The 27,946-nt window shown below is 53.4% G+C and overlaps 1 protein-coding gene across 1 annotated transcript; it reads right to left on the bottom strand.

Annotated features, from left to right (window-relative positions):
• Positions 1-241: 241 nt before the first annotated feature.
• On the bottom strand, positions 242-27,946 carry LOC140402279 (protein phosphatase 1A-like). The gene is made up of 5 exons (XM_072489926.1): positions 26,937-27,946; positions 12,768-12,885; positions 9,683-9,794; positions 8,736-8,784; positions 242-397 (listed from the first exon to the last, which is right to left on the bottom strand). Exons 1-5 carry the CDS (start codon positions 27,885-27,887, stop codon positions 368-370), a joined length of 1,260 nt encoding a protein of 419 aa, XP_072346027.1. The 5' UTR covers positions 27,888-27,946; the 3' UTR covers positions 242-367.

Below are 27,946 nucleotides of genomic sequence, written 5' to 3' on the forward strand. Positions count from 1 at the left end.
CCTGGATTCCAAGCTCCGGCAAAGGGAGAGTCGGAACAGCACGAGGCTATTCTGCCCCTCCTGGCCCGCCGTGCAATGAGATTCCGATTGACTGCCTGATTGGTCAAAACTACTGCCCCCCCAGCCCGCCCTAAGAGACAGCAACCGGGGAACCTAAAGTGGCCAGAGTTGTGAGGGGGTGGATGGGGGGTGGGAGGGTGGGGTGTGGGTGTGGGTGGGGGGGGGGGGGGTGGATGAGGTTCAATCATACAGTCAGTACAGTCACTCAAACATTCCGACTTGTCATAACTTCTGGACAGATGTTGACTTCAGCTGGAATGCTTCAGGAAGCATTGACGGGGGATATTGCATCCTTGGAATCGGCGGGTTAGCGGCTTTCTTCCGAATCTCTGGAATTCTGCAATAAAAGAGGGAGACCATTCAGATTCTGCTCTTTAAATGATCCCCAATAGCCCAGAGCCACAAGCTAAAACACCAACATTTGTGGTCAATATTCAGCTCCGATGGTTGTTGGAATTCGGGGTATCAGAGTCATTACTTGGGGCTGGTTTAGCACCGTGGGTTAAACAGCTGGCTTGTAATGCAGAACAAGGCCAGCAGCGCGGATTCCCGTACCGGCCTCCCCGAACAGGCGCCGCAATGTGGTGACTAGGGGCTTTTCACAGTAACTTCATTGAAGCCTACTTGTGACAATAAGTGATGATTATTAACCCGTTTCAGCCCCGCCTATTGTGTGTAGCTCAGTTAGTCTCGCTCTGAGTTTTGTACACTTTGACAGTCTGTGTTTATTGACAACTCGGAACTGCATACGTACATACAGTGCCAGGTCTAACTAGCAGCTCTCTTGCGCTTGCCTCCGCACACGTCTCTGTCCAGCCCCAGAGTGCTCTTCCGACTCAGGTCATGTGCTCCTTTGCACCGCAGCCTGGGCGGTACTGTTCCCAGTCGCACGTTAAACATTTTCACGGTGTGTTGAACCACTGTATTAGGAGATGTAAGGTAGGACCTGCACTACAGGTTCGCCGGTAGCTCCTGCCGGCTGGCTCCGCCCACGGAGAACTGAATAAATATGCATGACCTCCAGTGCCCTCCCATTTCGCCAGCTGCAGCAGGAGGCCTCGCATCTGACTGTAATAAAGCCACAGTTGTAGCCAACTTTAGTCTTTGTGCAATTGATCGTGCATCAATTTATTACAGTCAGATTTCCCACAGAATGGATATCGGAATTAAGCCCGATCGCCTGCAGCTGGATCCTCATTCGCCCGACGCCAGCAAAGACTTTACTCACTGGCTAACATGTTTTGAGGCCTACATCAACGCGGCGGACCCTGCGCCAACGGAGGCTCAGAAGATAAATGTCCTGTACTCCAGACTGAGCTCCAGCGTGTTCCCGTTGATCCAAGACGCCACGAATTACACAAAAGCAATGGAATTCCTTAAGGAACACTGCGTGCAGAAGGCGAACACGCTCTTCGCCAGGCATGTACTCGCCACCCGCTCGCAACTACCTGATGAGTCCATCGAAGACTTCTGGCGGGCCCTAATTCCACTCGTCCGGGACTGTGACTGTCAGGCGGTAACGGCCGCCGAACACGCGAACCTCCTCATGCGCGATGCCTTCGTGACGGGGATTGCGTCGGACCACATCCGAGAACGATTGCTGGAAGGGGCCACGCTCGAACTGGCGGAGATGAAAACCTTGGCGCTCTCCATGATGGTCGCATCCCGTAATGTGCAATCTTATCCCTCCCGCCGTGTTGCCCACCCTTCTACCCCTTCCTACCCCTCCTGGACCCCGCAGACGACCTCTTCAGCCGGGGCCCTGCCTTCCCAATACGCCTGCGCCGCACGCCGACCCACGCACCCCGGGGGTCCCCGCTGCTACTTCTGCGGTCAGCAGAAGCACCCCCGCCAACACTGCCCGGCCCGCACTGCCGTTTGTAAAGCCTGCAGTAAAAAGGGCCACTTCGCGGCTGTGTGCCAGGCCCGCGCAGTCGCTGCAATCGCGCCCGCTATCGCCCCCTCCCCCACGCCAATCGGACAATGGGAGCCGCCATCTTCTCCTCCCGGGGCCATGTGCGCAACATGGGCGCTGCCATCTTGTCCCGACCCCGCAATGTGCGCACCATGGACGCCGCCATCTTGTTCCCCACAGGGTCCCCGGACATCCCGAGATCAGAACCGCACACGCTCGCCACCCAATGCATCTGACGGCTACCCTCCGCTCGCTTAGATGACGCTGGACCAATCTCACCCACACAACCGGGCCACCGCGTCGACGACGGTGAAAATCAACGGCCACGCGACCTCGTGCCTGCTGGACTCCGGGAGCACCGGAAGCTTCGTTCACCCAGATACGGTAAGGCGCTGCTCCCTCGCGGTCCACCCTGCCAATCAAAGGATCTCTCTCGCCTCCAGATCCCACTCCGTCCCGATCCGAGGTTTCTGTACAGTCACCCTACCCTCACGGTCCAGGGCGTAGAATTTAGTAACTTCCACCTCTATGTCCTTCCTAATCTCTGCGCTGCACTCCTGTTGGGCCTGGACTTCCAGTGCAACCTCCAGAGCCTCACCCTCAAATTCGGCAGGCCCTTACCCCCCCTTACCGTTTGCGGCCTAGCGACCCTCAAGATCGATCCCCCCACCCTTTTTGCCAATCTAACTGCAGATTGCAAGCCCGTTGCCACTAGGAGCAGATGGTACAGCACCCAGGACAAGACCTTCATCAGGTCCGAAGTCCAGCGGCTGCTTAAGGAGGGTATTATCGAGGCCAGCAACAGCCCCTGGAGAGCCCAAGTGGTAGTGGTTAATACTGGGGAGAAACACAGGATGGTCGTGGACTATAGCCAGACCATCAATCGGTACACGCAGCTTGACGCGTACCCCCTCCCACGCATATCTGATATGGTCAATCAGATTGCACAGTACCGGGTCTTCTCAACAATTGACCTGAAATCCGCCTACCACCAGCTCCCCATCCGGAAGTCGGACCGGCCATACACTGCCTTCGAGGCGGACGGTCGCCTCTACCACGTCCTTAGGGTCCCTTTCGGCATCACAAATGGGGTCTCGGTCTTCCAAAGAGAGATGGACCGAATGGTCGACCAGTAAGGTTTGCGGGCCATCTTTCCGTACTTAGATAATGTCACCATCTGCGGCCATGACCAGCAGGACCACGATGCCAACCTCGATAAATTCCTCCGCACTACCACCCTTCTCAACCTGACCTACAACAAAGAGAAGTGTGTGTTCAGCACGACCCGGTTAGCCATTCTCGGCTATATAGTCCAAAACGGACTTCTCGGGCCCGACCCCGACCGCATGCGCCCCCTCATGGAACTTCCCCTCCCCCACTGCCCCAAGGCCCTCAAACGTTGCCTGGAGTTCTTTTCCTACTACGCCCAGTGGGTCCCAAACTATGCGGACAAGGCCCGCCCACTCATCCAGTCCACCCAATTCCCCCTCGCGGCCGAGGCACAACACGCTTTCGCCCGCATCAGAGCAGACATCGCCAAGGCCGGGATGCATGCAGTGGACGAGTCACTGCCTTTCCAAGTAGAAAGTCGCCCTTGCCGCCACTCTAAACCAGGCAGGCAGACCCGTGGCATTCTTTACCCTTCATGCCTCGGAAATTCAACACTCCTCTGTCGAAAAGGAGGCCCAAGCTATCGTTGAAGCTGTGCGGCATTGGAGGCATTACCTGGCCGGTAAGAGATTCACTCTCCTTACGGACCAACGGTCAGTAGCCTTCATGTTCAATAACACACAGCGGGGCAAGATCAAAAATGAGAATCGAGCTCTCCACCTATAATTACGAGATCTTGTATCGCCCCGGTAAACTCAACGAGCCCCCAGACGCCCTCTCCCGAGGTACATGTGCCAGCGCACAAGTGGACCAACTCCGGGCCCTAGACGACAGCCTTTGTCACCCGGGGGGTTACTCGATTGTACCATCTGGTCAAAGCTCACAATCTGCCCTACTCCGTCGAGGAAGTAAGGACAGTCACCAGGGACTGCCAGGTCTGTGCGGAGTGCAAGCCGCACTTCTACCGGCCGGACTGTGCGCGCCTGGTGAAGGCTTCCCAACCTTTGAACGCTTCAGCGTGGATTTCAAAGGGCCCCTCCCCTCCACCGATCGTAACACGTGCATTCTCAGTGTGGTCGATAATTACTCCAGATTCCCCTTCGCCATCCCTTGCCCCGGTATGACGTCTGCCACCGTCATCAAGGCCCTCAGCACCATCTTCGCTCTGTTCGGTTTCCCCGCCTACATCCTCAGTGACAGGGGATCCTCATTCATGAGCGATGAGCTGCGTCAGTTCCTGCTCAGCAGGGGTATAGCCTCCGGCAGGACGACCAGCTACAACCCCCGGGAAACGGGCACGTAGAACGGGAGAATGGGACGGTTTGGAGGGCCGTCCAGCTGGCCCTACGGTCCAGGAACCTCCAAGCCTCTCGCTGGCAGGAGGTCCTCCCTGACGCTCTACACTCCATCCGGTCACCATTGTGCACCACCACTAATAACACACCCCATGAACGTGTTTTTACCTGCCCCAGGAAGTCCACATCCGGGGTGTCGCTCCAGCCTTGGCTCGCTGCTCCAGGACCGGTCCTTCTCCGTAGGCACGTCCGACTCCACAAGGGTTCACCTGCTCCACGCCAACCCTCAATATGCCTACGGTGAGTTCCCCGATGGCCGCCAAGATACTGTCTCACTCAGGGACCTGGTACCGTCAGGTTCCACCCATGCACCCCCCCCCCCCCCCCCACCTCCCACCGCGCCGCCAACATTGACCCCACCAGACCACCCCACCCCCCTTTTCCGCACAAGAGGACGAAGAGGACTTCGGCACGCTCCCGGAGTTCCCCCGATGACTGGCCAGCATCAGCACCGCCACCACCACCATCGGTGCCACCTCCACCACCGCCAGCACCGACTTCGCCGCCACCGTTACGCCGCTCCCAACGAAGCACCAAAGCACCGGACCGGCTGAACCTTTGATGGACTCCGGACCGTCAACATGGACTTTTCTTTCCCTACCACTGTACATAATTGCACTAATTGTATATAGTTTCAAGTCACCCCTGCCGGACTCATTTTTAACAGGGGGTGAATGTGGTGAACCACTGTAATAGGAGATGAAAGGTATGACCTGCACTCCAGGTTCGCCGGTAGCTCCTGCCGGCTGGCTCCGCCCAGGGTGAACTGTATAAATATGCATGACCTCCAGTGCCCTGCCATTTCGCCGGCTGCAGCAGGAGGCCTCGCATCTGACTGTAATAAAGCCACAGTTGCACCCAACTTTAGTCTTTGTGCAATTGATCGTGCATCACACGGCAGACCTTCGCTCCCCTGCCCCTTTCCAATGCAGCAAAAAAATCGACGGAGGCTGATTCAACCCAATCGTGACCTCACTAGCATTTGGACGACCCAACAGAGAGGAGAATCGGTGCCACTGGTGTCGCCATGGTTGGCGCGGTGCCGATCTCAGGCCGCTCAACGCGGCCCCCCCGCGATTCTCCGGCCCGGATGGGCCGAGCGGCTGTAAAAAAAAAAACAATTCCCGCCGCCGCAGTTCTAACCTGCTCTGAGCCGGCGGGACCTGGAGGGTCGGGTGGTGGCCTGTGGGGGTGGGAGAGGGCCTCCGATGTGACCTGGCCCGCGATCGGAGCCCACCGATCGGCCAGCCGGCCTCTGTGGCTGGGGGCCTCCTTTCCTCTGCGCCCGCCCCTGTAGTCCTGCGCCATGTTGCGTTGGGGCTGGAACGTTGAAGGAGGCCACTGCGCATGCGCGGATCCCGCGGTGCACAGTTCGCGCCGGGATCAGCAGCTGGAGAGGCGCGAACCGCCCTGTAGGGGGCAGAATTAGTCCCGGCAGCGGCCCGTTCAGGCCGTCGTGAAATGTGACGGCATGGGCACTCTGCCGCGGGATGTGAGAATCCCGCCCCTTGTATCGGTTTCACCCACATCTGGGCCTCTGCAACTCTGCAAAGTTTGTTGTCTTTCCGCCCCCAATCAGTTTTCTGTCTGTTTTCGCAGTCTTCTGAGATGCCCGCCGCGGATCCGGGTTCGATCCCGGCTCTGGGTCACTGTCCGTGTGGAGTTTGCACATTCTCCCCGTGTCTGTGTGAATTACACTCGCTCACCGGCGTTTACATATTTCAGGCCATTAAAAGTCTGACCCACTAGATTAAAACTATAAACATTATCGGATCAGAGCAAAATAAAATATCCAATCCAAAACTGGACAGAGATGCTCACCTCAACTGGTTTTCGTTAATTAGCAAGGACGCTGCTTGCGGGATTTCCCACCATTCTCACAGAATGGAACAGTCCATGGCAATGTGAATAATGGAACAGTCCATGGCAATGTATCCTGGGAATGGCCGGGTGGGTCCCTGGGTAAGGCTGCATGCTGATCCTTGTTGGCACCCATTCCAAACATCTACAAGAAGGCCACCATCAGGAAATTGAGGTGCTCATTCGGCACTCAAGGGGTGACCATTCACCGCCACCGTTCACCGTCCCGTCTCGTCCGTCATCTAACGGCCTGGCCGTACGGGCGGTCCACACGTTTAGGAGAGGCGTGCGGAAGCTGACCACGGGGTCCCTGGACATGGGATTGGCAAGATTCCTTCTTAGCTACAGGACCACGGCGCATGTAGCAACAGGAGTGGCAACAATGGAGAAGCCAATGGGACGACGCCTCAGAAACCGGACTTTCCCAAACCTGGGCGGGAAAGTAAAGCTTCAGCAAGACTCGCAGGTCTCCAGGGCGGAATTTCCAACCGGGAGCCCAGGTTTAAGCCCGCAATTTCGGAGAAGGTGCACTCATGTCTCCCAGGGGTCATAGTGGTGAAAGCAGGGCCTGTCACATTAAAGATTAAGATCCAAGGGAAGACCGTATGTAAACACGTGGACCACGAAGGAAGCCAGAGCCCGCTCTAGAGGACTCCCGACCAGGGACGTCGATACCTCCGCCTGGTCAGGAACCACCCCTTAGCCAGAGAGTGCATCCAACCATGGCCCAAGGCCCAGACCATCAGGATGAAGACTGCTCTGGTTCAGATATGGACACCGAGGTGTCAGCACGGACGGTGCCGTGTCCCGGGCCGAGACCCCGGTAATAGCCCCCCAGAGAATGTCTGGAAAAGTGCGGTCTACCAAACATCACCCACCCACCCGACCCAGACTCACCGCGGGCGGAGGACTAGCTTTGTGTGGAGCAGCGCGGAGGGCATCCTCAGATGGTTGCAGAGGGGGAACAATCAGGGAAGAGGGGGGGGGGGGAAGAGGGGGGAAGGGTGTCTTTCCCCCCACAGGGAAACCGTAATTGAGTATGAGCTTCCCCGGTAGTGCATGGAGCCCGACACAGCTGGGGCTTGTACGATCGAGCAGAAAAACCGGCCCAATAGAACATACAACATAGAACATAGACCATTACAGCGCAGTACAAGCCCTTCGGCCCTCGATGTTGCGCCGACCTGTGAAACCACTCTAAAGCCCACCTACACTATTCCCTTATTGTCCATATGTCTATCCAATGACCATTTGAATGCCCTTAGTGTTGGCGAGTCCACTACTGTTGCAGGCAGGGCACTCCACGCCCTTACTACTCTCTGAGTAAAGAACCTACCTCTGACATCGGTCTTATATCTATCTCCCCTCAATTTAAAGCTATGTCCCCTCGTGCTAGACATCACCATCCGAGGAAAAAGGCCCAAGCAGCGAATGCATGTTTGTTGTCCTAACCAGGACCGTGAAATGGTTACTGTCTTGGGCAGACCTTATGTCCTGTTAATTCAATCCTTTATCATTCCTATCGCTGGCTTTCCTCGTGTTTAAACACAGGTAATGATCTTCTCCTGCAAGATAAAACCCAGCGAATTGCTCCAGCTCCTACCAGCCTCCAATGATCAACCTGTTGGATGTCACAGCTAACCAGGGGCTGAACCTAGTCAGCCACTTCACCAGCCCAGTAACAGGGCATTCAGCATCAAGTCTCTGCACTCCTGACCCATCAAAAGCTCCTCTGTCCTCCCAGCGTCCATGCAGAAGGGAGTCAAGGGGCTCGTCGGCTGGATATGGAGTTACGGTCGCAACCAGATTGACCACCATCTTATTGACTGACAGAGCAGGTTAGATGGGCCGAGTGGCCGACTCTTGCTCCCGTTTCGTTCGCTCTCCCAACAGTCACACCACGGGTATGCTGGAATTCTCAGCCCTGGATCAATGCAGCCACAGCCACAATAACCCGCATTTATATAGCGCCTGCCACACAGCGAGCAGCTTCAGAGGAACATTGTCAGGCAAAGAGTTACATTGAGCCAAAGGTGGAGGTGACTAAAGGCTCAGTCGGAGGCGTTGCTTTAAAGCTACGTCTTAAAGGGAGAGAGGCGGTGAGGCTTTGGGAGAGAATTCTAGAACTTAGGGTCAGTCTTGGCAGCTGAAGGCACAGGCGCCAATGGTGGGGTGAAGAAAACGGGGGGGGGGGGGAACGAGCAAGGGATCAGGGTAGGTGGAGGATTGCCGCACTGGAGGACACAGACGAGGAACCACATTGATCACTCATGGGTGAAACACCCACATCTCCAATTAACTCGCGACTCTCACCACATCCACCCCCCAAGTTGGTTGACCTTTGTCTGAAGTGCAGCTGGTAGCAAACCTCAAACAGGACCTTCACCAGTTATAACCTGCTTCCCTGAGCAACCTGAGAATCCCCTCACACTCACCTTGTATTCGTCCTTCAGCCGCTTATAAATGTCGATGATGAAATCCCTCCTGAGACGCAAAGTAGAAAGGATGTGAGTCACAATTAGTTCAATCAACGTTCGTTAAACTTTTCAGAACCCCCCCCATCCCTCCCCCACTTTGATTTATGTTAATTTCCAGTGGGTTCTGGTATTGACGACTCTCGCTGGGACTAGGCGGGGGCACAAGAGGGTTTCTGGAGCTCTGTCAATGTGCCCATCGCTCCGACACATTATTCGAATGTGACCGGGCATTTCGTCAACCGACTGGCAGACCACGCGTGGCATCAATGGATAGCTGGAGAGATTAAACCGCTGCCCCCCCCCTCACCCCCGCAACCACCCACCACCCCCCCCTCACGTCCCATCAGATCCCACTGCCTGAACTTTGAGGGTCGCCATGATGTGGAGATACTGGGGTTGGACTGGGGTGAGCACAGTACGAAGTCTCACAACACCAGGTTAAAGTCCAACAGGTTTGTTTCGAATCACTAGCTTTCGGAGCGCTGCTCCTTCCTCAGGTGAATGAAGAGGTATGTTCCAGAAACAAATATATAGACAAAGTCAAAGATGCAATACGATAATTTGAATGCGAGCATTTGCAGGTATCTTGTCTGCCTTCTTGCACCTTTGTAGAAAGTTAATGTCAGTGTCTATGTGCGCGATCGTCTTGGACATCCTCTCCACTTCGAGCCGGCCCCTTCACTCACCTGAGGAAGGAGCAGCGCTCCGAAAGCTAGTGATTTGAAACAAACCTGTTGGACTTTAACCTGGTGTTGTAAGACTTCTTACTGTGCTTTGAGGGGCAGCAGGGAGAGTTCCTGGGTCCTGGGTAACCTTTATCCCTCCCCCCGCCTGACCAACATCGGCAGAAGATCGGACGATCCGGTGGCTCGCTCTCCACTGGGTTCCGCAGACGCCCCACTCACTTGCTGGACAATCCTCCGCCTGGTGGAAGGTTTGGGATCTCCTCCATCGCTAAACTTTGCATCACGTAGAAGAGGTTGGGTTCTCCGTCCTCCAGCTGCTGCTTAAAGCTCTCTGCAAGAGAGTGAGGGCAGGATCACAGAGGGCAGACACACAGATCCTTAAAATGCCAGGAGCAAGTGCAGAAAATAATCAAAAGGGCTAATGGAATGCTAGCCTTTATCATAGAATTTACAGTGCAGAAGGTGGCCATTCGACCCATCGAATCTGCACCAGCCCTTGGAAATAGCACCCCACTTAAGCCCACACCCGTAAACCAGTAACCCCACCTAACCTTTTTGGACACAAAGGGCAATTTAGCACGGCCAATTCACCTAACCTGCAGATCTTTGGACTGTGGGAGGAAACCGGAGCACCCGGAGGAAACCCACGCGCACACGGGGAGAACGTGCCGACTCCGCACAGACAGTGACCCAAGCCGGGAATCGAACCCGGGACCCTGGCGCTGTGAAGCAATTGTGCTAACCACTGCGCTACCGTGCTGTCCAGGTATATCTGTGATGATATGCATAAGGCAACTCTGCATATGATATTCTACACGACCTCCGACCACCAGGTGGCAGTGTAACCTACCACGTGACTCTGTGTCTGGGGGAGTTGGGAGTAAGTCGCGTTGGTGGACAGACGTATTTTGCAGTAGCTCTTGTCTAGTTAGTTAGTGTTAGTAGTTTGTTGTTTCTTTATTCTAGTTACCTTCACAACGCAGTTGTTTCACAATAAATTATTTAAACTAAATGTTCTGTAGTTGATCGTTCATATCGGCCAGTCTACTGAGCTTGACAATCTCTCGAGGATTGGAGTAGAAAGACACGGGTTATGCTGCAGTTTTACAAAACCCTGGTTAGACCCCACTCCGAGTCACTGGGAGCAGTTCTGGGCACCACACCTTAGGGAGGATATTTTGGCCTTGGAGGGAGAGCAACGTAGGTTTACAAAAATCATTCCTGGACTACAGGGGTTGAGTTACGCGGAGAGGTTACACAGATTAGGCCTGTTGTTGCTGGAATTTAGAAGGTTAAGGGGGGGATCTGATCGAAGTCTTCAAGATATTATCAGGGAAAGACAGGGTCGATAAAGATAAACTGTTTCCACTGGAGATTCTGGAACTAGGGGGCAGAGTCTAAAACTTCGGGCCAGAACATTCAGGAGAGATGTTGGGAAGAACTTCTTCACTCAAAGGGTGGCAGAGGTTTGGAATTCTCTCCCACACGCAGCAGCTGAAGCGAGATCAATTGTTCATTTTAAATCTGAGATAGATTTTAGTTGAGCAAAGACATTAAGGGATTTGGGCCAAAGGCAGGTCTATGCACTTGGGTCACAGATCAGCCATGATCGCATTGAATGGCGGGTCGGACTCGAGGGGCCGAATGGCCGACTGCTGTTCCGATGTAAATCTTTGTAAGTAGCAGGCCAAGACTGTTTAAATAAGGGAATAGAAACTCCAGGAGTTATGCTAAATCTTCATAAAACACTGGTGAGGTCTCGCTGGAGGATTGTGTTTAAGCCCCGCGGGGCCCCGCACTTTGGGAAGGATGTCAAGGTTCGGAGCAGATTTACCGGACGGAATGGGACCAGGGAGGAGAGGTTCTAGTTACTCTGCGAGACGGGAGAAGCTGAGGCTGTTCTCCTTGGAGCAGAGAAGGTTCACTGAATCATACAGATTCAGGGCCATTCGGCCCATCGCGCATGAGAAAGAGCTGTCCAACCTCCTCGCTTCTTCCAGCATTTGGTCGGTAGCCCTGTGTGTAACGGCGCTTCAAGTGGATCTCAGGGCAATTAAAAAATGTGCGGAGGAGATTCTGCCTCCGACACCCTGTCAGGCAGCGATTAACAGAACCACAGCAGCCTCTAGGTGAAAAACATTCCTCATCAATTCCTCTCTAATCATTCTCAAACGCATTCCCAATTGAATTTTGCTGAGGAAAATAGGCCCTTCCCATTGAGTCTCCCTCGACCCCGCAAAGCTATAGACCTCCATTAGCTCTCCCTCATAGCCTTCTGTTCCAGCCCACCCAATCTTTCCACGTCGCTGAAATGGGTTCAATGCAATTTTGCGTAAATGCTGGGAGTAGATATGTTCCGTGGTTTGAAATGTAAACCTGCAGACTCCCCACTCCTCTTCCCCTGGTCTCCATCACCCGCTGACTGGACTTCTTTTTTTGGGGGAAAATATATTTATTCAAATTTTTCAACAAATTTTCAACAAAACCCCCCCCCCCCCCCTCCCAACAAGAAAAAGAAACAAAAACACAACAAGCAGAAATTATACATTGGATTTCCCCCAAATACAATAACCCCCCCCCCATATAACAGTCGAAAACACAAATAGGGAAAAACCCCATCTTAACCCAAACGCCTTGCTGGGAAAAGGGTGGGTGTGGACGTGCTGAGGTGAATAAGCCGCAAGTTTGACCACACCTGGAATACTGTGGACAGTTTTGGTCCCCTTATCTAAGGAAAGATTCACCGGCATTGGAGGCCGTCCAGAGAAGGTTCACTCGGTTGATCCCCGGTTTGGAGGGATTTTCTCGTGAGGAGAGGTTGAGTGGGTTGGGTCTGTGCTCACTGGAGTTTAGAGTAATGAGAGGCGACCTTATTGAGACATATCGGATTCTCAGGGGGTTTGACGGGGTCGATGCTGAGAGGATGTTTCCCCTTGTGGGAGAGTCTAGGACCAGAGGGCAGAATCTCAGAGTGAGGGGTCGCCCATTTCAGACGGAGATGAGGAGGAATTTCTTCTCTCAGAGGGGAGTGAATCTGCGGAATTCTTTACCGCAGACAGCTGTAGAGGCCGGGTCGTTAAGCATGTTCGAGGCCGAGAGAGATTGTTACTCAGTGAGGGAATCGAGGGTTAGGGGGATAAGGCGGGAAAGCGGAGTCGAGGATTATCACATCAGATCAGTCATGATCTCATTGAATGGCGGAGCAGACTCGATGGGCCGAATGGCCTACTTCAGCTCCTACGGCTTATGGGGTGTGGGAAGGGGGGGGGGGGGGTTGCTGGTGGGGGTCTTTCGTCTTTCCTACCGGTCACTTTTTGCTCGATATATGCGTTCAGCTCCTCCTCTCTGAGGATCGCCTCCTCCGATACTTTCGGTGCGTTTGGGAAGCAGATGAGGACGACGCTCATGTTGTCCCGACTGCCCTGTTCAATGGAGAAAAGCCACATTGTCAGTGAGACTTGCCGTAACAACACGCCAGGCCTTACCGGTGGAGCTCAGGGCCAGGAGGAGGCCATTCGGCCCCTTGAGCCTGTTCAATGAGATCTGTATCCAAACTCCAGCTGTCCACAGTGGGCGAGTAGCTTCACTCGGGCGGGACCAGGGCTAAAGGAGGCGCACGGACTAGAATTGCATACGCTTCAATATCGAAGATAAAGGGGTCGTCTGACCGAAGAATCGAAGATGATTAAAAGAGTCAGGAGGGTCGATAGAGAGAAACTAAATCTGGAACTGTTCCCACAATGCTGCTGAGGCCGGGGTTGGGGGTGGGGTGGGGGGGTTAATTGAAGGGGCCTAAGCATTACCGGCCAAGACGGATAAATTGGGTTTCGATACAGACCAGCCATGACCTCAGCCAACGGCACAGCAGGTTCGAGGGGCTGAACAGCCTTCCCCTGTCGCGATGGAAACAATACGACTCAGGAAGTGGTGAAGTTCAGACTGATCTTCCGGAGACAATGATCGACAACATGGGGAAAGGTTTCTGGATCGGGTTCGGAAAGGTTAAATCATCTTCCACTTGTACAATTAACATAAGGTACGGTCCATTCATACAGGAGGGGACTAGAAGATGCAAACACAGGGATAGCCACCAGAGAGATCCCAGAAATACTCCCGAGTGTAAATCAGCCCCTTGGGGGTGGGAAGGAGTCAATACAAGATGGAGGCACATGGGAGAGTCCATTCAGCCCATCTATCCAGAAAACCCCTCTCTAACCCAGGAGAATGAAATGAAAATCGCTTATTGTCACAAGTAGGCTTCAAATGAAGTTACTGTGAAAAGCCCCTAGTCACCACATTCCGGCACCTGTTCGGGGAGGCTGGTATGGGAATCGAACCGTGCTGCTGGCCTGCCTTGGTCTGCTTTCAAAGCCAGCGATTTAGCCCAGTGTGCTAAACCAGGAGCAGGAACCCTGGCTGATTTCCCCTCTCTCTCTAACCCAGGGATCACTGGACAGTGACCAGGAGCAGGAACCCTGGCTGATTTCCCCTCTCTCTCTAACCCAAGGATCACTGGACAGTGATCAGGAGCAGGAACCCTGGCTGATTTCCCCTCTCTCTCTAAGCCATCGGTCACTGGAAGTGATCAGGAACAGGAACCCTGGCTGATTTCCCCTCTCTCTCTAACCCAGGGATCACTGGACAGTGACCAGGAGCAGGAACCCTGGCTGATTTCCCCTCTCTCTCTAACCCAGTGATCACTGGACAGAGATCAGGAACAGGAACCCTGGCTGATTTCCCCTCTCTCTCTAACCCAAGGATCACTGGACAGTGATCAGGAGCAGGAACCCAGGCTGATTTCCCCTCTGTTATAACCTGCCTACTTACGATTGGCTGGGGACTAATGACTATCCCACAATCCTATGGGAGTATGAACTTCCCCAATGAGGGGGGGCGGAGAAACTCCTAGTATAAATAAGCTGGCCAGTTCAGGAACCAGCAGGAAGGAGAAGGTAGCAAGGGAAGTTATTGCTACTGTTATGTATATATTGTTATAGTAAATAAACGTTATTATTTTGTATCCTTAAAACTCGTGCTGGATTCTTCGTGGCCCTTACAAAACTGGCGACGAAGGTAAAAGTGAATAGCCGTCTACACTGCTGAAGCCACCTCCCTGGATTTTTGTTGGATACAGGTTGGAAGTTGTTTTCTATTATACCATGCCTCTGTACGGACGTTTGGATGTTTTTGATGCTGCGCTGGAAAGCTGGAACCAGTACACACAACGGATGCGTTACTATTTCCGGGCAAACAATATCACCGAAAACGAGCGCCAGGTGGTCATATTGCTCACCGCCTGTGGACCGCATACGTTTGGGGTGATTAGGAGCCTTACGTACCCAGCTGCGCCGGACACCAAAACGTTTGACGAACTTGTGAATATAGTGGGGCAACACTTTAACCCAACCCCGTCCACGATAGTCCAGCGTTACCGGTTTAATACCGCTGAGAGGACCCCTGGAGAATCCCTTGCCGATTTTTTTATCCAGGCTACGCGGGATTGCGGAGTACTGTGACTATGGTGAGACCTTGTCAGAAATGTTACGCGACCGTTTGGTTTGCGGTATTAACAATGCGGCCACCCAGAGAAAGTTGTTAGCGGAGCCAACATTGACTTTTCAACAGGCAATACAAATAGTCTTGTCCCGAGAGAGCGCAGAGCGAGGAGTACAGGAGCTACAGGGAATGGAAGTGCATGCCTTGGGGCGCAACCCTTTCCGCCCAAAAACGTCCCCCCGCACTCCTGCAGTACCTTGGGCGAGGCAACGACCGGACCGACGCCAGTGGCCATCGGACATTCCTCCCAGAAGGGAGCCTTCTCCAGAGCCAATGGATGAGGAGCCATGTCCGTGTCAGACTTGTAGGCGCCGACCCTGTCGCGGACGGCGGTCCTGGGGACGCCAGAGGCGCCGTCCTTCCGACCGAAACTGGGACCAGCCCAGGGGCCGTAACTGGGACCAGCCCAGAGGCCGTACCTTCCATGTGGATGAACCTGCGGCGACTACTCCTGAGGACGTGGAGATGGAGGACGACTGCCTGCAGCTGCATTGTGTGGCAGCTCCCCGTGTGGCCCCCATTAAGGTGACAGTACGGGTCAATGGCCACCTGCTGGAGATGGAGTTGGATACTGGCGCAGCGGTCTCCGTGATCGCCCAGAGGACATTCGACCGCATCAAGCAGGGTATACAGACCCTTACATTAACTGACTCACAGGCCAGGTTGGCCACCTACACGGGGGAACCACTGGACATTGCAGGAACTACAATGACCCCTGTTGTCTATGGACGCCAGGAGGGGCGTTTCCCACTTATCGTAGTGCGCGGCCATGGGCCCAGCCTGTTGGGTCGGGACTGGTTGCGCCATTTGCGGTTGCAATGGCAGCACATCCTCCAAACAGTTTCTGGAGGGTTGACTGAGGTGCTAGGACGATACCCAGAGGTATTCCAGCCTGGTTTGGGGAAAATAAAAGGGGCCGTAGCCCGTATTCAAGTTGAACCAGGAGCCACGCCGCGCTATTTCCGGGCGCGCCCAGTGCCTTACGCTTTGCTCGAGAAGGTAGAAGGGGAGCTCACTCGTTTGGGTATTATCAGGCCCGTCTGTTTTGCTGACTGGGCAGCACCAATTGTACCAGTAATGAAGCCAGATGCCACAGTTCGCTTGTGTGGCGACTATAAACTTACAGTGAATACAGTTTCCCGACTCGACCGATACCCAATGCCTCGCATAGAGGATCCCTACGCAAAACTTGCAGGTGGACTCTCATTCACAAAATTAGATATGAGTCACGCCTACCTGCAGTTGGAGCTGGACCCTGCCTCCCGACCATATGTAACAATTAACACACACCGGGGCCTGTATGAATATACACGGTTGCCCTTTGGAGTATCCTCTGCCTGCGCAATTTTTCAACGTGTTATGGAGGGCATTTTGAGAGGTTTACCACGTGTTGCTGTCTACCTAGATGACGTGTTGATTACAGGGACGTCGGAGCAAGAGCATTTGGAAAATCTGGAGGCTGTCCTTCGACGCCTTTCGGAGGCTGGAGTCTGTTTACGTCGCACAAAGTGCGTATTTCAGGCAAAAGAAGTAGTTACCTAGGTTATCGGGTGGACCGTGAGGGTCTGCACCCCGTCGCAGAGAAGGTGCGTGCAATTCAACATGCCCCCACCCCGACTGACACTTTGCATCTTCGTTCTTTTCTCGGTCTCGTAAACTATTACGGGAAGTTCCTCCCCAATCTGGCAACTACGCTGGCCCCCTTACACCTGCTGCTAAAGAAAAATCACACCTGGGTTTGGGGTCAGCCGCAAGAAACCGCTTTCCGGCGGGTAAAGCAACAATTGTCGTTGTCTGGGTTACTAACCCACTATGATCCGGGAAAGCCTTTGCTCGTCACATGTGATGCATCCTCGTATGGTATTGGGGCTGTCCTGTCCCACAAGATGGAGAACGGGGCCGAGCGACCGATAGCTTTCGCCTCCCGCACATTGACTGCAGCGGAGAAAAAGTACGCGCAGATCGAGAAGGAGGGCCTGGCAGTGGTGTTTGCGGTGAAACGCTTCCACCAGTATGTGTATGGCCGCCATTTCACTATCGTGACTGATCATAAGCCTCTGCTGGGACTTTTCAGAGAGGATAAGCCAATACCGCCCATTGCTTCTGCACGGATCCAGCGCTGGGCTTTGTTGCTTGCTGCATATGAGTATTCTCTGGAGCACAAACCAGGTACGCAGATAGCAAATGCCGACGCACTGAGCCGATTGCCTTTAGCGACCGGCCCCATGTCGACCCCCACGACCGGTGAGGTGGTTGCAGCCCTAAATTTTATGGACACCTTGCCTGTCACGGCATCACAGATCCGTGAGTGGACCCAGACGGAGCCAGTCCTGTCAAAGGTTCGGCACATAGTCCTGTATGGTGGGCAGCATAGACAGCTCCCAGGCGAGTTGCGGGCATTTTCCTCCAAGCTGTCAGAGTTCAGCGTGGAAGACGGCATCCTCTTGTGGGGGACGCGTGTAATTGTCCCGGAAAAAGGCCAGGAGCTGATATTATCAGACTTGCACAATGGGCATCCGGGCGTGACCAAGATGAAAATGTTGGCCCGGAGTTATGTCTGGTGGCCAGGCCTCGACACCGACATTGAGAAGGTGGCCCAAAACTGCTCCATTTGCCAGGAGCATCAGAAGCTTCCGCCGGCCGCGCCCCTACATCACTGGGAATGGCCAGGACGGCCTTGGGCACGCTTACATGCGGATTTCGCAGGCCCTTTTCAAGGATCCATGTTCCTTCTATTAATTGACTCCCAGTCCAAATGGCTGGAGGTGCATAAGATGCAGGGGACAACGTCCTGCGCAACAATTGAAAAGATGCGTTTATCGTTTAGTACGCATGGCCTCCCCGAGGTGCTGGTCATGGATAATGGCACTCCATTCACGAGTGAGGAGTTTGCTAGGTTTACAAAGATGAACGGCATCCGCCATATCCGCACTGCCCCTTACCACCCGGCTTCAAATGGGTTGGCAGAGCGCGCAGTGCAAACATTCAAAAGAGGCCTAAAGAAGCAGTCTTCCGGATCAATGGACACGAGACTGGCTCGCTTTTTGTTTACGTACAGGACCACCCCCCATGCAGTGACTGGGGTAGCTCCCGCAGAACTCCTCATGGGCCGAAGACTTTGCACCCGCCTTAGTATGGTCTTCCCGGACATTGGCGCAAAAGTACGGCGCACACAAGAACGGCAGGGACAGGGATTGTCTCGGCATCGTCCGATTCGGCAGTTTGTGCCCGGTGACCCAGTATTCATGCGGAATTTTGCTGGTGGTGCCCAGTGGGTTCCTGGTGTAATCTTTCGCCAAACGGGCCCTATATCTTACCAAGTGCAAGCCCAGGGTCGTCTCCAACGCAAACATGTAGACCACGTTCGGTCCAGAAGACTATCCCCTCCAAAGATTCCCCGCCCCCGGAGCTCATTTCTACAGCCGCAGAGACCAGCGACAAGGGAAGGTAGTCCTCACAATCTTCCACTGGTGCCTCACTCGAAGCCTGCGCAGGTCCTTACGGGACCGAATGGAGATAGAGACGCTGACATGACGGAGGCAGCAGACTCTGACTCTGAGATGGAGACACAGGACGCATCAGAGGGGAATCCTCGGGCCCACGGGCCGTGGATGTACAACCGTTGCGCCGTTCATCACGGAAGCGCCGGTCTCCGTCTCGTTACCCGCCGCCTGATCCAGCGCCACGTGTAAATGGTGTCCGGCCTGCGGCCAAACGAGTCCGACGCCCTCCTTCGCCAGGGCCTACGGTGGATTCCTTGGACTTTGGGGGGGAGGGATGTGAGAACCTGCCTACTGACGATTGGCTGGGGACTAATGACTATCCCACAATCCTATGGGAGTATGAACTTCCCCAATGAGGGGGCGGAGAAACTCCTAGTATAAGTAAGCTGGCCAGTTCAGGAACCAGCAGGAAGGAGAAGGTAGCAAGGGAAGTTACTGCTACTGTTATGTATATATTGTTATAGTAAATAAACGTTATTATTTTGTATCCTTAAAACTCGTGCTGGATTCTTCGTGGCCCTTACAAAACCCTCTCTCTCTAACCCAGGGATCACTGGACAGTGATCAGGAGCAGGAACCCTGGCTGATTTCCCCCCTCTCATGAACCCAGGGATCACTAGACAGTGATCAGGAGCAGGAACCCTGGCTGATTTCCCCTCTCTCTCTAACCCAGGGATCACTGGACAGTGATCAGGAGCAGGAACACTGGCTGATTTCCCCTCTCTCTCTAACCCAGGGGTCACTGGACAGTGATCAGGAGCAGGAATCCTGGCTGATTTCCCCTCTCTCTCTAACCCAGTGATCACTGGTCAGTGATCAGGAGCAGGAACCCTGGCTGATTTCCCCTCTCTCTCTAACCCAGTGATCACTGGACAGTGATCAGCAGCAGGAATCCTGGCTGATTTCCCCTCTCTCTCTAACCCAGTGATCACTGGTCAGTGATCAGGAGCAGGAACCCTGGCTGATTTCCCCCCTCTCTCTCTAACCCAGTGATCACTGGTCAGTGATCAGGAGCAGGAACCCTGGCTGATTTCCCCTCTCTCTATAACCCAGGGATCACTGGATAGTGATCAGGAGCAGGGACCCTGGCTGATTTCCCCCCTCTCTCTCTCTCTAACCCAGGGATCACTGGACAGTGATCAGGAGTAGGAACCCTGGCTGATTTCCCCTCTCTCTATAACCCAGGGATCACTGGACAGTGATCAGGAGCAGGAACCCTGGCTGATTTCCCCTCTTTCTCTCTAACCCAGGGATCACTGGACAGTGATCAGGAGCAGGGACCCTGGCTGATTTCCCCTCTCTCTCTCTAACCCAGGGATCACTGGATAGTGATCAGGAGCAGGAACCCTGGCTGATTTCCCCTCTCTCTCTCTCTAACCCAGGGATCACTGGACAGTGATCAGGAGCAGGAACCCTGGCTGATTTCCCCTCTCTCTCTCTAACCCAGGGATCACTGGACAGTGATCAGGAGCAGGAACCCTGGCTGATTTCCTCTCTCTCTCTCTCTAACCCAGGGATCACTGGGCTGTGATCACGAGCAGGAACCCAGGCTGATTTCCCCTCTCTCTCTCTCTAACCCAGGGATCACTGGTCAGTGATCAGGAGCAGGAACCCTGGCTGATTTCCCCTCTCTCTCTAACCCAGGGATCACTGGACAGTGATCAGGAGCAGGAACCCTGGCTGATTTCCTCTCTCTCTCTCTCTAACCCAGTGATCACTGGACAGTGATCAGGAGCAGGGACCCTGGCTGATTTCCCCTCTCTCTCTAACCCAGGGATCACTGGACAGTGATCAGGAGCAGGAACCCTGGCTGATTTCCCCTCTCTCTCTCTCTAACCCAGGGATCACTGGACAGTGATCAGGAGCAGGAACCCTGGCTGATTTCCCCTCTCTCTCTAACCCAGGAATCACTGGACAGTGATCAGGAGCAGGAACCCTGGCTGATTTCCCCTCTCTCTCTAACCCAGTGATCACGGGTCAGTGATCAGGAGCAGGAACCCTGGCTGATTTCCCCTCTCTCTCTCTCTAACCCAGGGATCACTGGACATTGATCAGGAGCAGGAACCCTGGCTGATTTCCCCTCTCTCTCTCTAACCCAGGGATCACTGGACAGTGATCAGGAGCAGGAACCCAGGCTGATTTCCTCTCTCTCTCTAACCCAGTGATCACGGGTCAGTGATCAGGAGCAGGAACCCTGGCTGATTTCCCCTCTCTCTCTAACCCAGTGATCACGGGTCAGTGATCAGGAGCAGGAACCCTGGCTGATTTCCCCTCTCTCTCTCTCTAACCCAGGGATCACTGGACAGTGATCAGGAGCAGGAACCCTGGCTGATTTCCCCTCTCTCTCTCTCTAACCCAGGGATCACTGGACAGTGATCAGGAGCAGGAACCCTGGCTGATTTCCTCTCTCTCTCTCTAACCCAGGGATCACTGGACATTGATCAGGAGCAGGAACCCTGGCTGATTTCCCCTCTCTCTCTCTAACCCAGGGATCACTGGACAGTGATCAGGAGCAGGAACCCAGGCTGATTTCCTCTCTCTCTCTAACCCAGTGATCACGGGTCAGTGATCAGGAGCAGGAACCCTGGCTGATTTCCCCTCTCTCTCTAACCCAGTGATCACGGGTCAGTGATCAGGAGCAGGAACCCTGGCTGATTTCCCCTCTCTCTCTCTAACCCAGGGATCACTGGACAGTGATCAGGAGCAGGAACCCTGGCTGATTTCCCCTCTCTCTCTCTCTAACCCAGGGATCACTGGACAGTGATCAGGAGCAGGAACCCTGGCTGATTTCCTCTCTCTCTCTCTAACCCAGGGATCACTGGACATTGATCAGGAGCAGGAACCCTGGCTGATTTCCCCCCTCTCTCTCTAACCCAGGGATCACTGGACAGTGATCAGGAGCAGGAACCCAGGCTGATTTCCTCTCTCTCTCTCTAACCCAGGAATCACTGGACATTGATCAGGAGCAGGAACCCTGGCTGATTTCCCCTCTCTCTCTCTAACCCAGGGATCACTGGACAGTGAACAGGAGCAGGGACCCTGGCTGATTTCCCCTCTCTCTCTCTCTCTCTCTAACCCAGGGATCACTGGACAATGATCAGCAGCAGGAACCCTGGCTGATTTCCCCTCTCTCTCTAACCCAGGGATCACTGGACAGTGAACAGGAGCAGGAACCCTGGCTGATTTCCTCTCTCTCTCTCTAACCCAGGGGTCACTGGGCTGTGATCAGGAGCAGGAACCCTGGCTGATTTCCCCTCTCTCTCTAACCCAGGGATAACTGGACAGTGATCAGGAGCAGGAACCCTGGCTGATTTCCCCTCTCTCTCTAACCCAGGGATAACTGGACAGTGATCAGGAGCAGGAATCCTGGCTGATTTCCCCTCTCTCTCTAACCCAGTGATCAGGAGCAGGAACCCTGGCTGACTTCCCCTCTCTCTCTAACCCAGGGATAACTGGACAGTGATCAGGAGCAGGAATCCTGGCTGATTTCCCCTCTTTCTCTCTCTAACCCCCATTCCTGCCCATCCCCAGTGCCCTTTCACCCTCGTGTTAATCAAGAATCTACTTGGATCTGCCTTAAAAATATTCAAAGATTCAGCCTCCACTGCCTGTTGGGGAAGAGAGCTTCAGAAAGTCACCAACGTCTGAGAGAGAAAATTCTCTTCATCTGCATTTTAAATGGCGCCCCCCCTTATTTTTGAACTGCGACCCCTTTTTCTAGATCCTTCCACATTGGGGAAACATCCTCTCCACATCACCCTGTCACTGCCCCTCAGGACAGTAATGGTTTTGATCAAATCTCAAATTAACCTTCTAAACTCCAGCGGATCCAAACCTGGGGCGAGATTCTCCACTCCCGCGCCGGTTGGGAGAATCGCCGGGGCCGCCAAAATTCCCCGGGACGCCGGTCCGACGCCCTCCCGCGATTCTCCCAAGCGGCGGGAACGGCCCGGTCGAGTTCCGCGGGCCGCAGGCCAGAGAATCGCCGGGAACACCCAAAGTGGCGATTCTCCGGCACCCCCGCTATTCTCAGGCCCGGATGGGCCGAGCGGCCAGGCCAAAACGGCGGGTTCCCCCCGGCGCCGTCCACACCTGGTCGCTGCCGTCGTGAACGGTGCGTGAACACTGGGGGGGTGGCCTGCGGGGGTGGGGGGGGGGGGGGGATCCTGCACCGGGGGGGTACCTCAAATGTGGCAAGGCCCGCAATCGGTGCCCACCGATCGTCGGGCCGTCCTCTCTGAAGGAGGACCTCCTTCCTTCCGCCGCCCCGCAAGATCCATCCGTCATCTTCTTGCGGGGCGGACTTGGAGAGGACGGCCACCACGCATGCGCGGGTGACGCCAGTTATGCGGCGCCGCTTTTACGCGGGCGACAAGGCCGGGCGGATGACACGGCCCCGATACTGGCCCATTGTCAGGGTCTGAATCGGTCGGGACCGGGGCCGCTCCGCGCCGTCGTGAACCTCGACGGCGTTCACGACGGCGCGGCCACTTCGGCGTGGGAGCGGAGAATCCCGCCCCTAGTGTGTGATCAGGAACGCCAATTCTGGCTGACCCTGATCCAGAACTTAGCTCAGGTGCTGAGGCCAATGGAAGAATCCGGAAGTGAGCATCACGTTTTGGGGAAGAGGCTAATTATGGCTGGTATCTGATGCGACCAAGATGTTTCTGCTCACAGGTAGCCTGACCTTAATCCATGGGTTGCCATGGTGCTCTTTTATCAGGGAATTAATGTCAGGCCAGCTTCGAGGATAAACACACTGCTGAGACGCAGATATTAAATTAATTTTTAAATATGCATGTGAAATCCAAAACCAGTCCAGACATTTCACAGGAACGCCACAACAGGATGTTTCACACTCCGAACCCAACACTGGCAGCGGCTCCGTGGGGATTTAAGCAGGATCAACCCATTCACATCCAACAGTAAAGGAAACAGGGAGAGAGTTACAGACTCAAAACTAATCGAGGGGTTCGGGGGGGTTTATATATAGAATAACATATCCGGGAGTGAGTTACAGACTGGAATCTAATCGAGGGGTTCGGGGGGGGTTTATATATAGAGTAACAGATACCCGGGAGTGAGTTACAGACTGGAATCTAATCGAGGGGTTCGGGGGGGTTTATATATAGAGTAACAGTTACCCCGGAGTGAGTTACAGACTGGAATCTAATCGAGGGGTTCGGGGGGGTTTATATATAGAATAACAGATACCCGGGAGTGAGTTACAGACTGGAATCTAATCGAGGGGTTCGGGGGGGGGTTTATATATAAAATAACAGATACCCGGGAGTGAGTTACAGACTGGAATCTAATCGAGGGGTTCGGGGGGGTTTATATATAGAGTAACAGATACCCGGGAGTGAGTTACAGACTGGAATCTAATCGAGGGGTTCGGGGGGGTTTATATATAGAATAACAGATACCCGGGAATGAGTTACAGACTGGAATCTAATCGAGGGGTTCGGGGGGGTTTATATATAGAGTAACAGATACCCGGGAGTGAGTTACAGACTGGAATCTACTCGAGGGGTTCGGGGGGGTTTATATATAGAGTAACAGATACCCGAGAGTGAGTTACAGACTGGAATCTAATCAAGGGGGTTCGGGGAGGTTTATATATAGAATAACAGATACCCAGGAGTGAGTTACAGACTGGAATCTAATCAAGGAGTTCGGGGGGGTTTATATATAGAATAACAGACACCCGGGAGTGAGTTACAGAATGGAATCTAGTCGAGGGGTTAGGGATGGTTTATATACAGAATAACAGATACCCGGGAGTCAGTTACAGACTGGAATCTAATCGAGGGGTTAGGGGTGGTTTATATATAGAATAACAGATACCCGGGAGTCAGTTACAGACTGGAATCTAATCGAGGGGTTCGGAGTGGGTTTATATATTGAATAACAGATACCCGGGAGTGAGTTACAGACTGGAATCTAATTGAGGGGTTCGGGGTCGTTTATATATAGAATAACAGATACCCGGGAATGAGTTACAGACTGGAATCTAATCGAGGGGTTCAGTGTTGTTTATATATAGAATAACAGATACCCGGGAGTGAGTTACAGACTGGAATCTAATCGAGGGGTTAGGGGTGGTTTATATATAGAATAACAGATATCCGGGAGTGAGTTACAGATTGGAAACTAATCGAGAGGTTCAGAGTGGTTAATATATAGATTAACAGATACCCAAGAGTGAGTTACAGACTGGAACCTAATCGAGAGGTTCAGGAATGGTTTATATATAGAATAACAGATACCCGGGAGTGAGTTACTGACTGGAATTTAATCGAGTGGTATGGGGTCTTTAATATATAGAATAATAGATACCCGGGAGTGAGTTACAGACTGGAATATAATCGAGTGGTATGGGGTCTTTTATATATAGAATAATAGATACCCGGGAGTGAGTTACAGACTGGAATATAATCGAGTGGTATGGGGTCTTTTATATATAGAATAACAGATACCCGGGAGTGAGTTACAGACTGGAATCTAATCGCGGGGTTTGGGTGGTTTATATATAGAATAATAGATACCCGGAAGTGAGTTACAGACTGGAATCTAATCGAGGTGTTCGAGGGGGTTCATATATAGAATAACAGATACCCAGGAGTGAGTTACAGACTGGAATCTAATCGAGGGGTTCGAGGGGGTTCATATATAGAATAACAGATACCCAGGAGTGAGTTACAGACTGGAATCTAATCGAGGGGTTCGGGGGGGGGTTTATATATAGAATAACAGATACCCGGGAGTGAGTTACAGACTGGAATCTAATCGAGGGGTTCGGGGGGGATTATATATAGAATAACAGATACCCGGGAGTGAATTACAGACTGGAAACTAATTGAGGGGTTCAGAGTGGTTTATATACAGAATAACAGATTCCCGGGAGTGAGTTACAGACTGGAATCTAATCGAGAGGGTTCGGGGTGGTTTATATATAGAATAACAGATACCCGGGAGTGAGTTACAGACTGGAATCTAATTGAGGGGGTTCGGGGTGGTTTATATACAGAATAACAGATACCCGGGAATGAGTTACAGACTGGAATCTAATCGAGGGGTTCGGAGTGGTTTATATATAGAGTAATAGATACCCGGAAGTGAGTTACAGACTGGAATCTAATCGAGGTGTTCGAGGGGGTTCATATATAGAATAACAGATACCCAGGAGTGAGTTACAGACTGGAATCTAATCGAGGGGTTCGAGGGGGTTCATATATAGAATAACAGATACCCAGGAGTGAGTTACAGACTGGAATCTAATCGAGGGGTTCGGGGGGGGGTTTATATATAGAATAACAGATACCCGGGAGTGAGTTACAGACTGGAATCTAATCGAGGGGTTCGGGGGGGATTATATATAGAATAACAGATACCCGGGAGTGAATTACAGACTGGAAACTAATTGAGGGGTTCAGAGTGGTTTATATACAGAATAACAGATTCCCGGGAGTGAGTTACAGACTGGAATCTAATCGAGAGGGTTCGGGGTGGTTTATATATAGAATAACAGATACCCGGGAGTGAGTTACAGACTGGAATCTAATCGAGGGGGTTCGGGGTGGTTTATATACAGAATAACAGATACCCGGGAATGAGTTACAGACTGGAATCTAATCGAGGGGTTCGGAGTGGTTCATATATAGAATAACAGATACCCGGGAGTGAGTTACAGACTGGAATCTAATCGAGGGGTTCGGGGTGGTTTATATATAGAATAACAGATACCCGGGAGTGAGTTACAGACTGGAATCTAATTGAGGGGTTCGGGGTCGTTTATATATAGAATAACAGATACCCGGGAGTGAGTTACAGACTGGAATCTAATCGAGGGGTTCGGGGTGGTTTATATACAGAATAACAGATACCCGGGAATGAGTTACAGACTGGAATCTAATCGAGGGGTTCGGAGTAGTTTATATATAGAGTAACAGATACCCGGGAGTGAGTTACAGACTGGAATCTAATCGAGGGGGTTCGGGGCGGTTTATATATAGAATAACAGATACCCGGGAGTCAGTTACAGACTGGAATCTAATCGAGGGGTTCGGAGTGGTTTATATATAGAGTAACAGATACCCGGGAGTGAGTTACAGACTGGAATCTAATCGAGGGGTTCGGGGTGGTTTATATCTGGAATAAGAGACACGAAGGCCCTCTCCTGAGTAGGAACAGGGCTCCTACCCGAATTTGTAAATCTACCAGCGTAATTAAAGGAACAGATTGTCTGTGTCATTATCACATAGCCGTGTGTGGGACCTTGCTCTGCACAGACGTGCCTCCTACATTACTACCGTGACCACACTTCAAAAGCACTTGATTGGCTGCAGAACGTTTTTGGGGTATCTCCGAGCACTGATAGGTGCTATAGAAATGCAGGCTGCTTTGCGGCGTACCTTGTAGAGACAGACATGGATGACCTGGCTGCAGACGTCCTCCAGGCTGTCCGTCAGCTGGAGCCTGGAGCTGACAAACTGACATAAATCCTCGTTGCTGATGATGTCCCAGATCCCGTCGCAGGCCAGGATGATGAACTGATCCTTGTCGGAGCGCTCGATCTCGTAGACCTCGGGTTCGGGCGAGACCAGCTGCTCGGTCTGGCTCCTCCACTCCGCCGCCTTGAAGTTGAAGTCTCCCAGGGCCCTGGAGACGGCCAGCGATCCGTTGACCCTCTGCAGGGTCACCGTGCCACCCGCCCTCCGGATCCGGTCTTGCTCCCGTGGGAGGAAGGGTTTGTGATCCTCGGTGTAGAAGTGGGTTCCGCCGGCGCGCCGCAGGACGGCTCGGGAGTCGCCGCAGTTGATGAAGTAAACGTGCGTGGGGGACACGGTGACCGCCACAACGGTGGAGCCGCTGCACCCCCAGCTGGAGAAGCGCCAGGCACGCTGCATTCGGCTGTCGATCTGCAGGAAGCCCGCCCGGATCCCCCCCTTCACCTTCTCCACCGAGGCCTGGCCCCCCCCGGAGAAATCCCAGTTACTCCTCACCTGGCGCAGCAGGTGCTCCGAGCAGTAGCGGGCGACCCTCGACCCCCCGTGCCCGTCATAGACGGCAAAGAAGGACCAGGTGCCCAGCGCCGGGGGCAAGCATGGCACAGCGGTGTGGGCATCCTCCATCTCCACTCGCCATCCCTGCATGGCGCCCAGCCCGTACCTCAGCCCATTCCCGCTGCCCCCTTCCCGCTGCAGGGAGGTGACGGGGCTCTCCAGGTAGCTGCTGACCTCCCCCTCCTCCTCGCCCTTGAAGAAATAGGAGATCATCCGCTCGGTCTCCTTGACCACCTGCCTCACGAACGTGGTCAGCTGAGGCACCACTGCCAAAGGGTCCGGGGTGTCCGAGTTCCCCATCGCCCTGCTTCCTCAATGCTCCAGAAGACACAGCTGAGCTCCAGGAGTGAGTGAGCTTG

The sequence above is a fragment of the Scyliorhinus torazame genome, chromosome 25, assembly GCF_047496885.1.
Source record: "Scyliorhinus torazame isolate Kashiwa2021f chromosome 25, sScyTor2.1, whole genome shotgun sequence".
Classification (NCBI taxonomy): Eukaryota; Metazoa; Chordata; class Chondrichthyes; order Carcharhiniformes; family Scyliorhinidae; genus Scyliorhinus; species Scyliorhinus torazame.

Coding starts and splice junctions, on each gene's coding strand:
- LOC140402279 (XM_072489926.1), bottom strand. CDS start 27,887: ATGGGGAACTCGGACACCCCGGACCCTTTGGCAGTGGTGCCTCAGCTG. Junction 8,785..9,682: donor GGCGGAGGATTGTCCAGCAA/GTGAGTGGGGCG, acceptor TTTGCGTCTCAG/GAGGGATTTCATCATCGACA. Junction 398..8,735: donor GGCTGAAGGACGAATACAAG/GTGAGTGTGAGG, acceptor CTTTTATTGCAG/AATTCCAGAGATTCGGAAGA.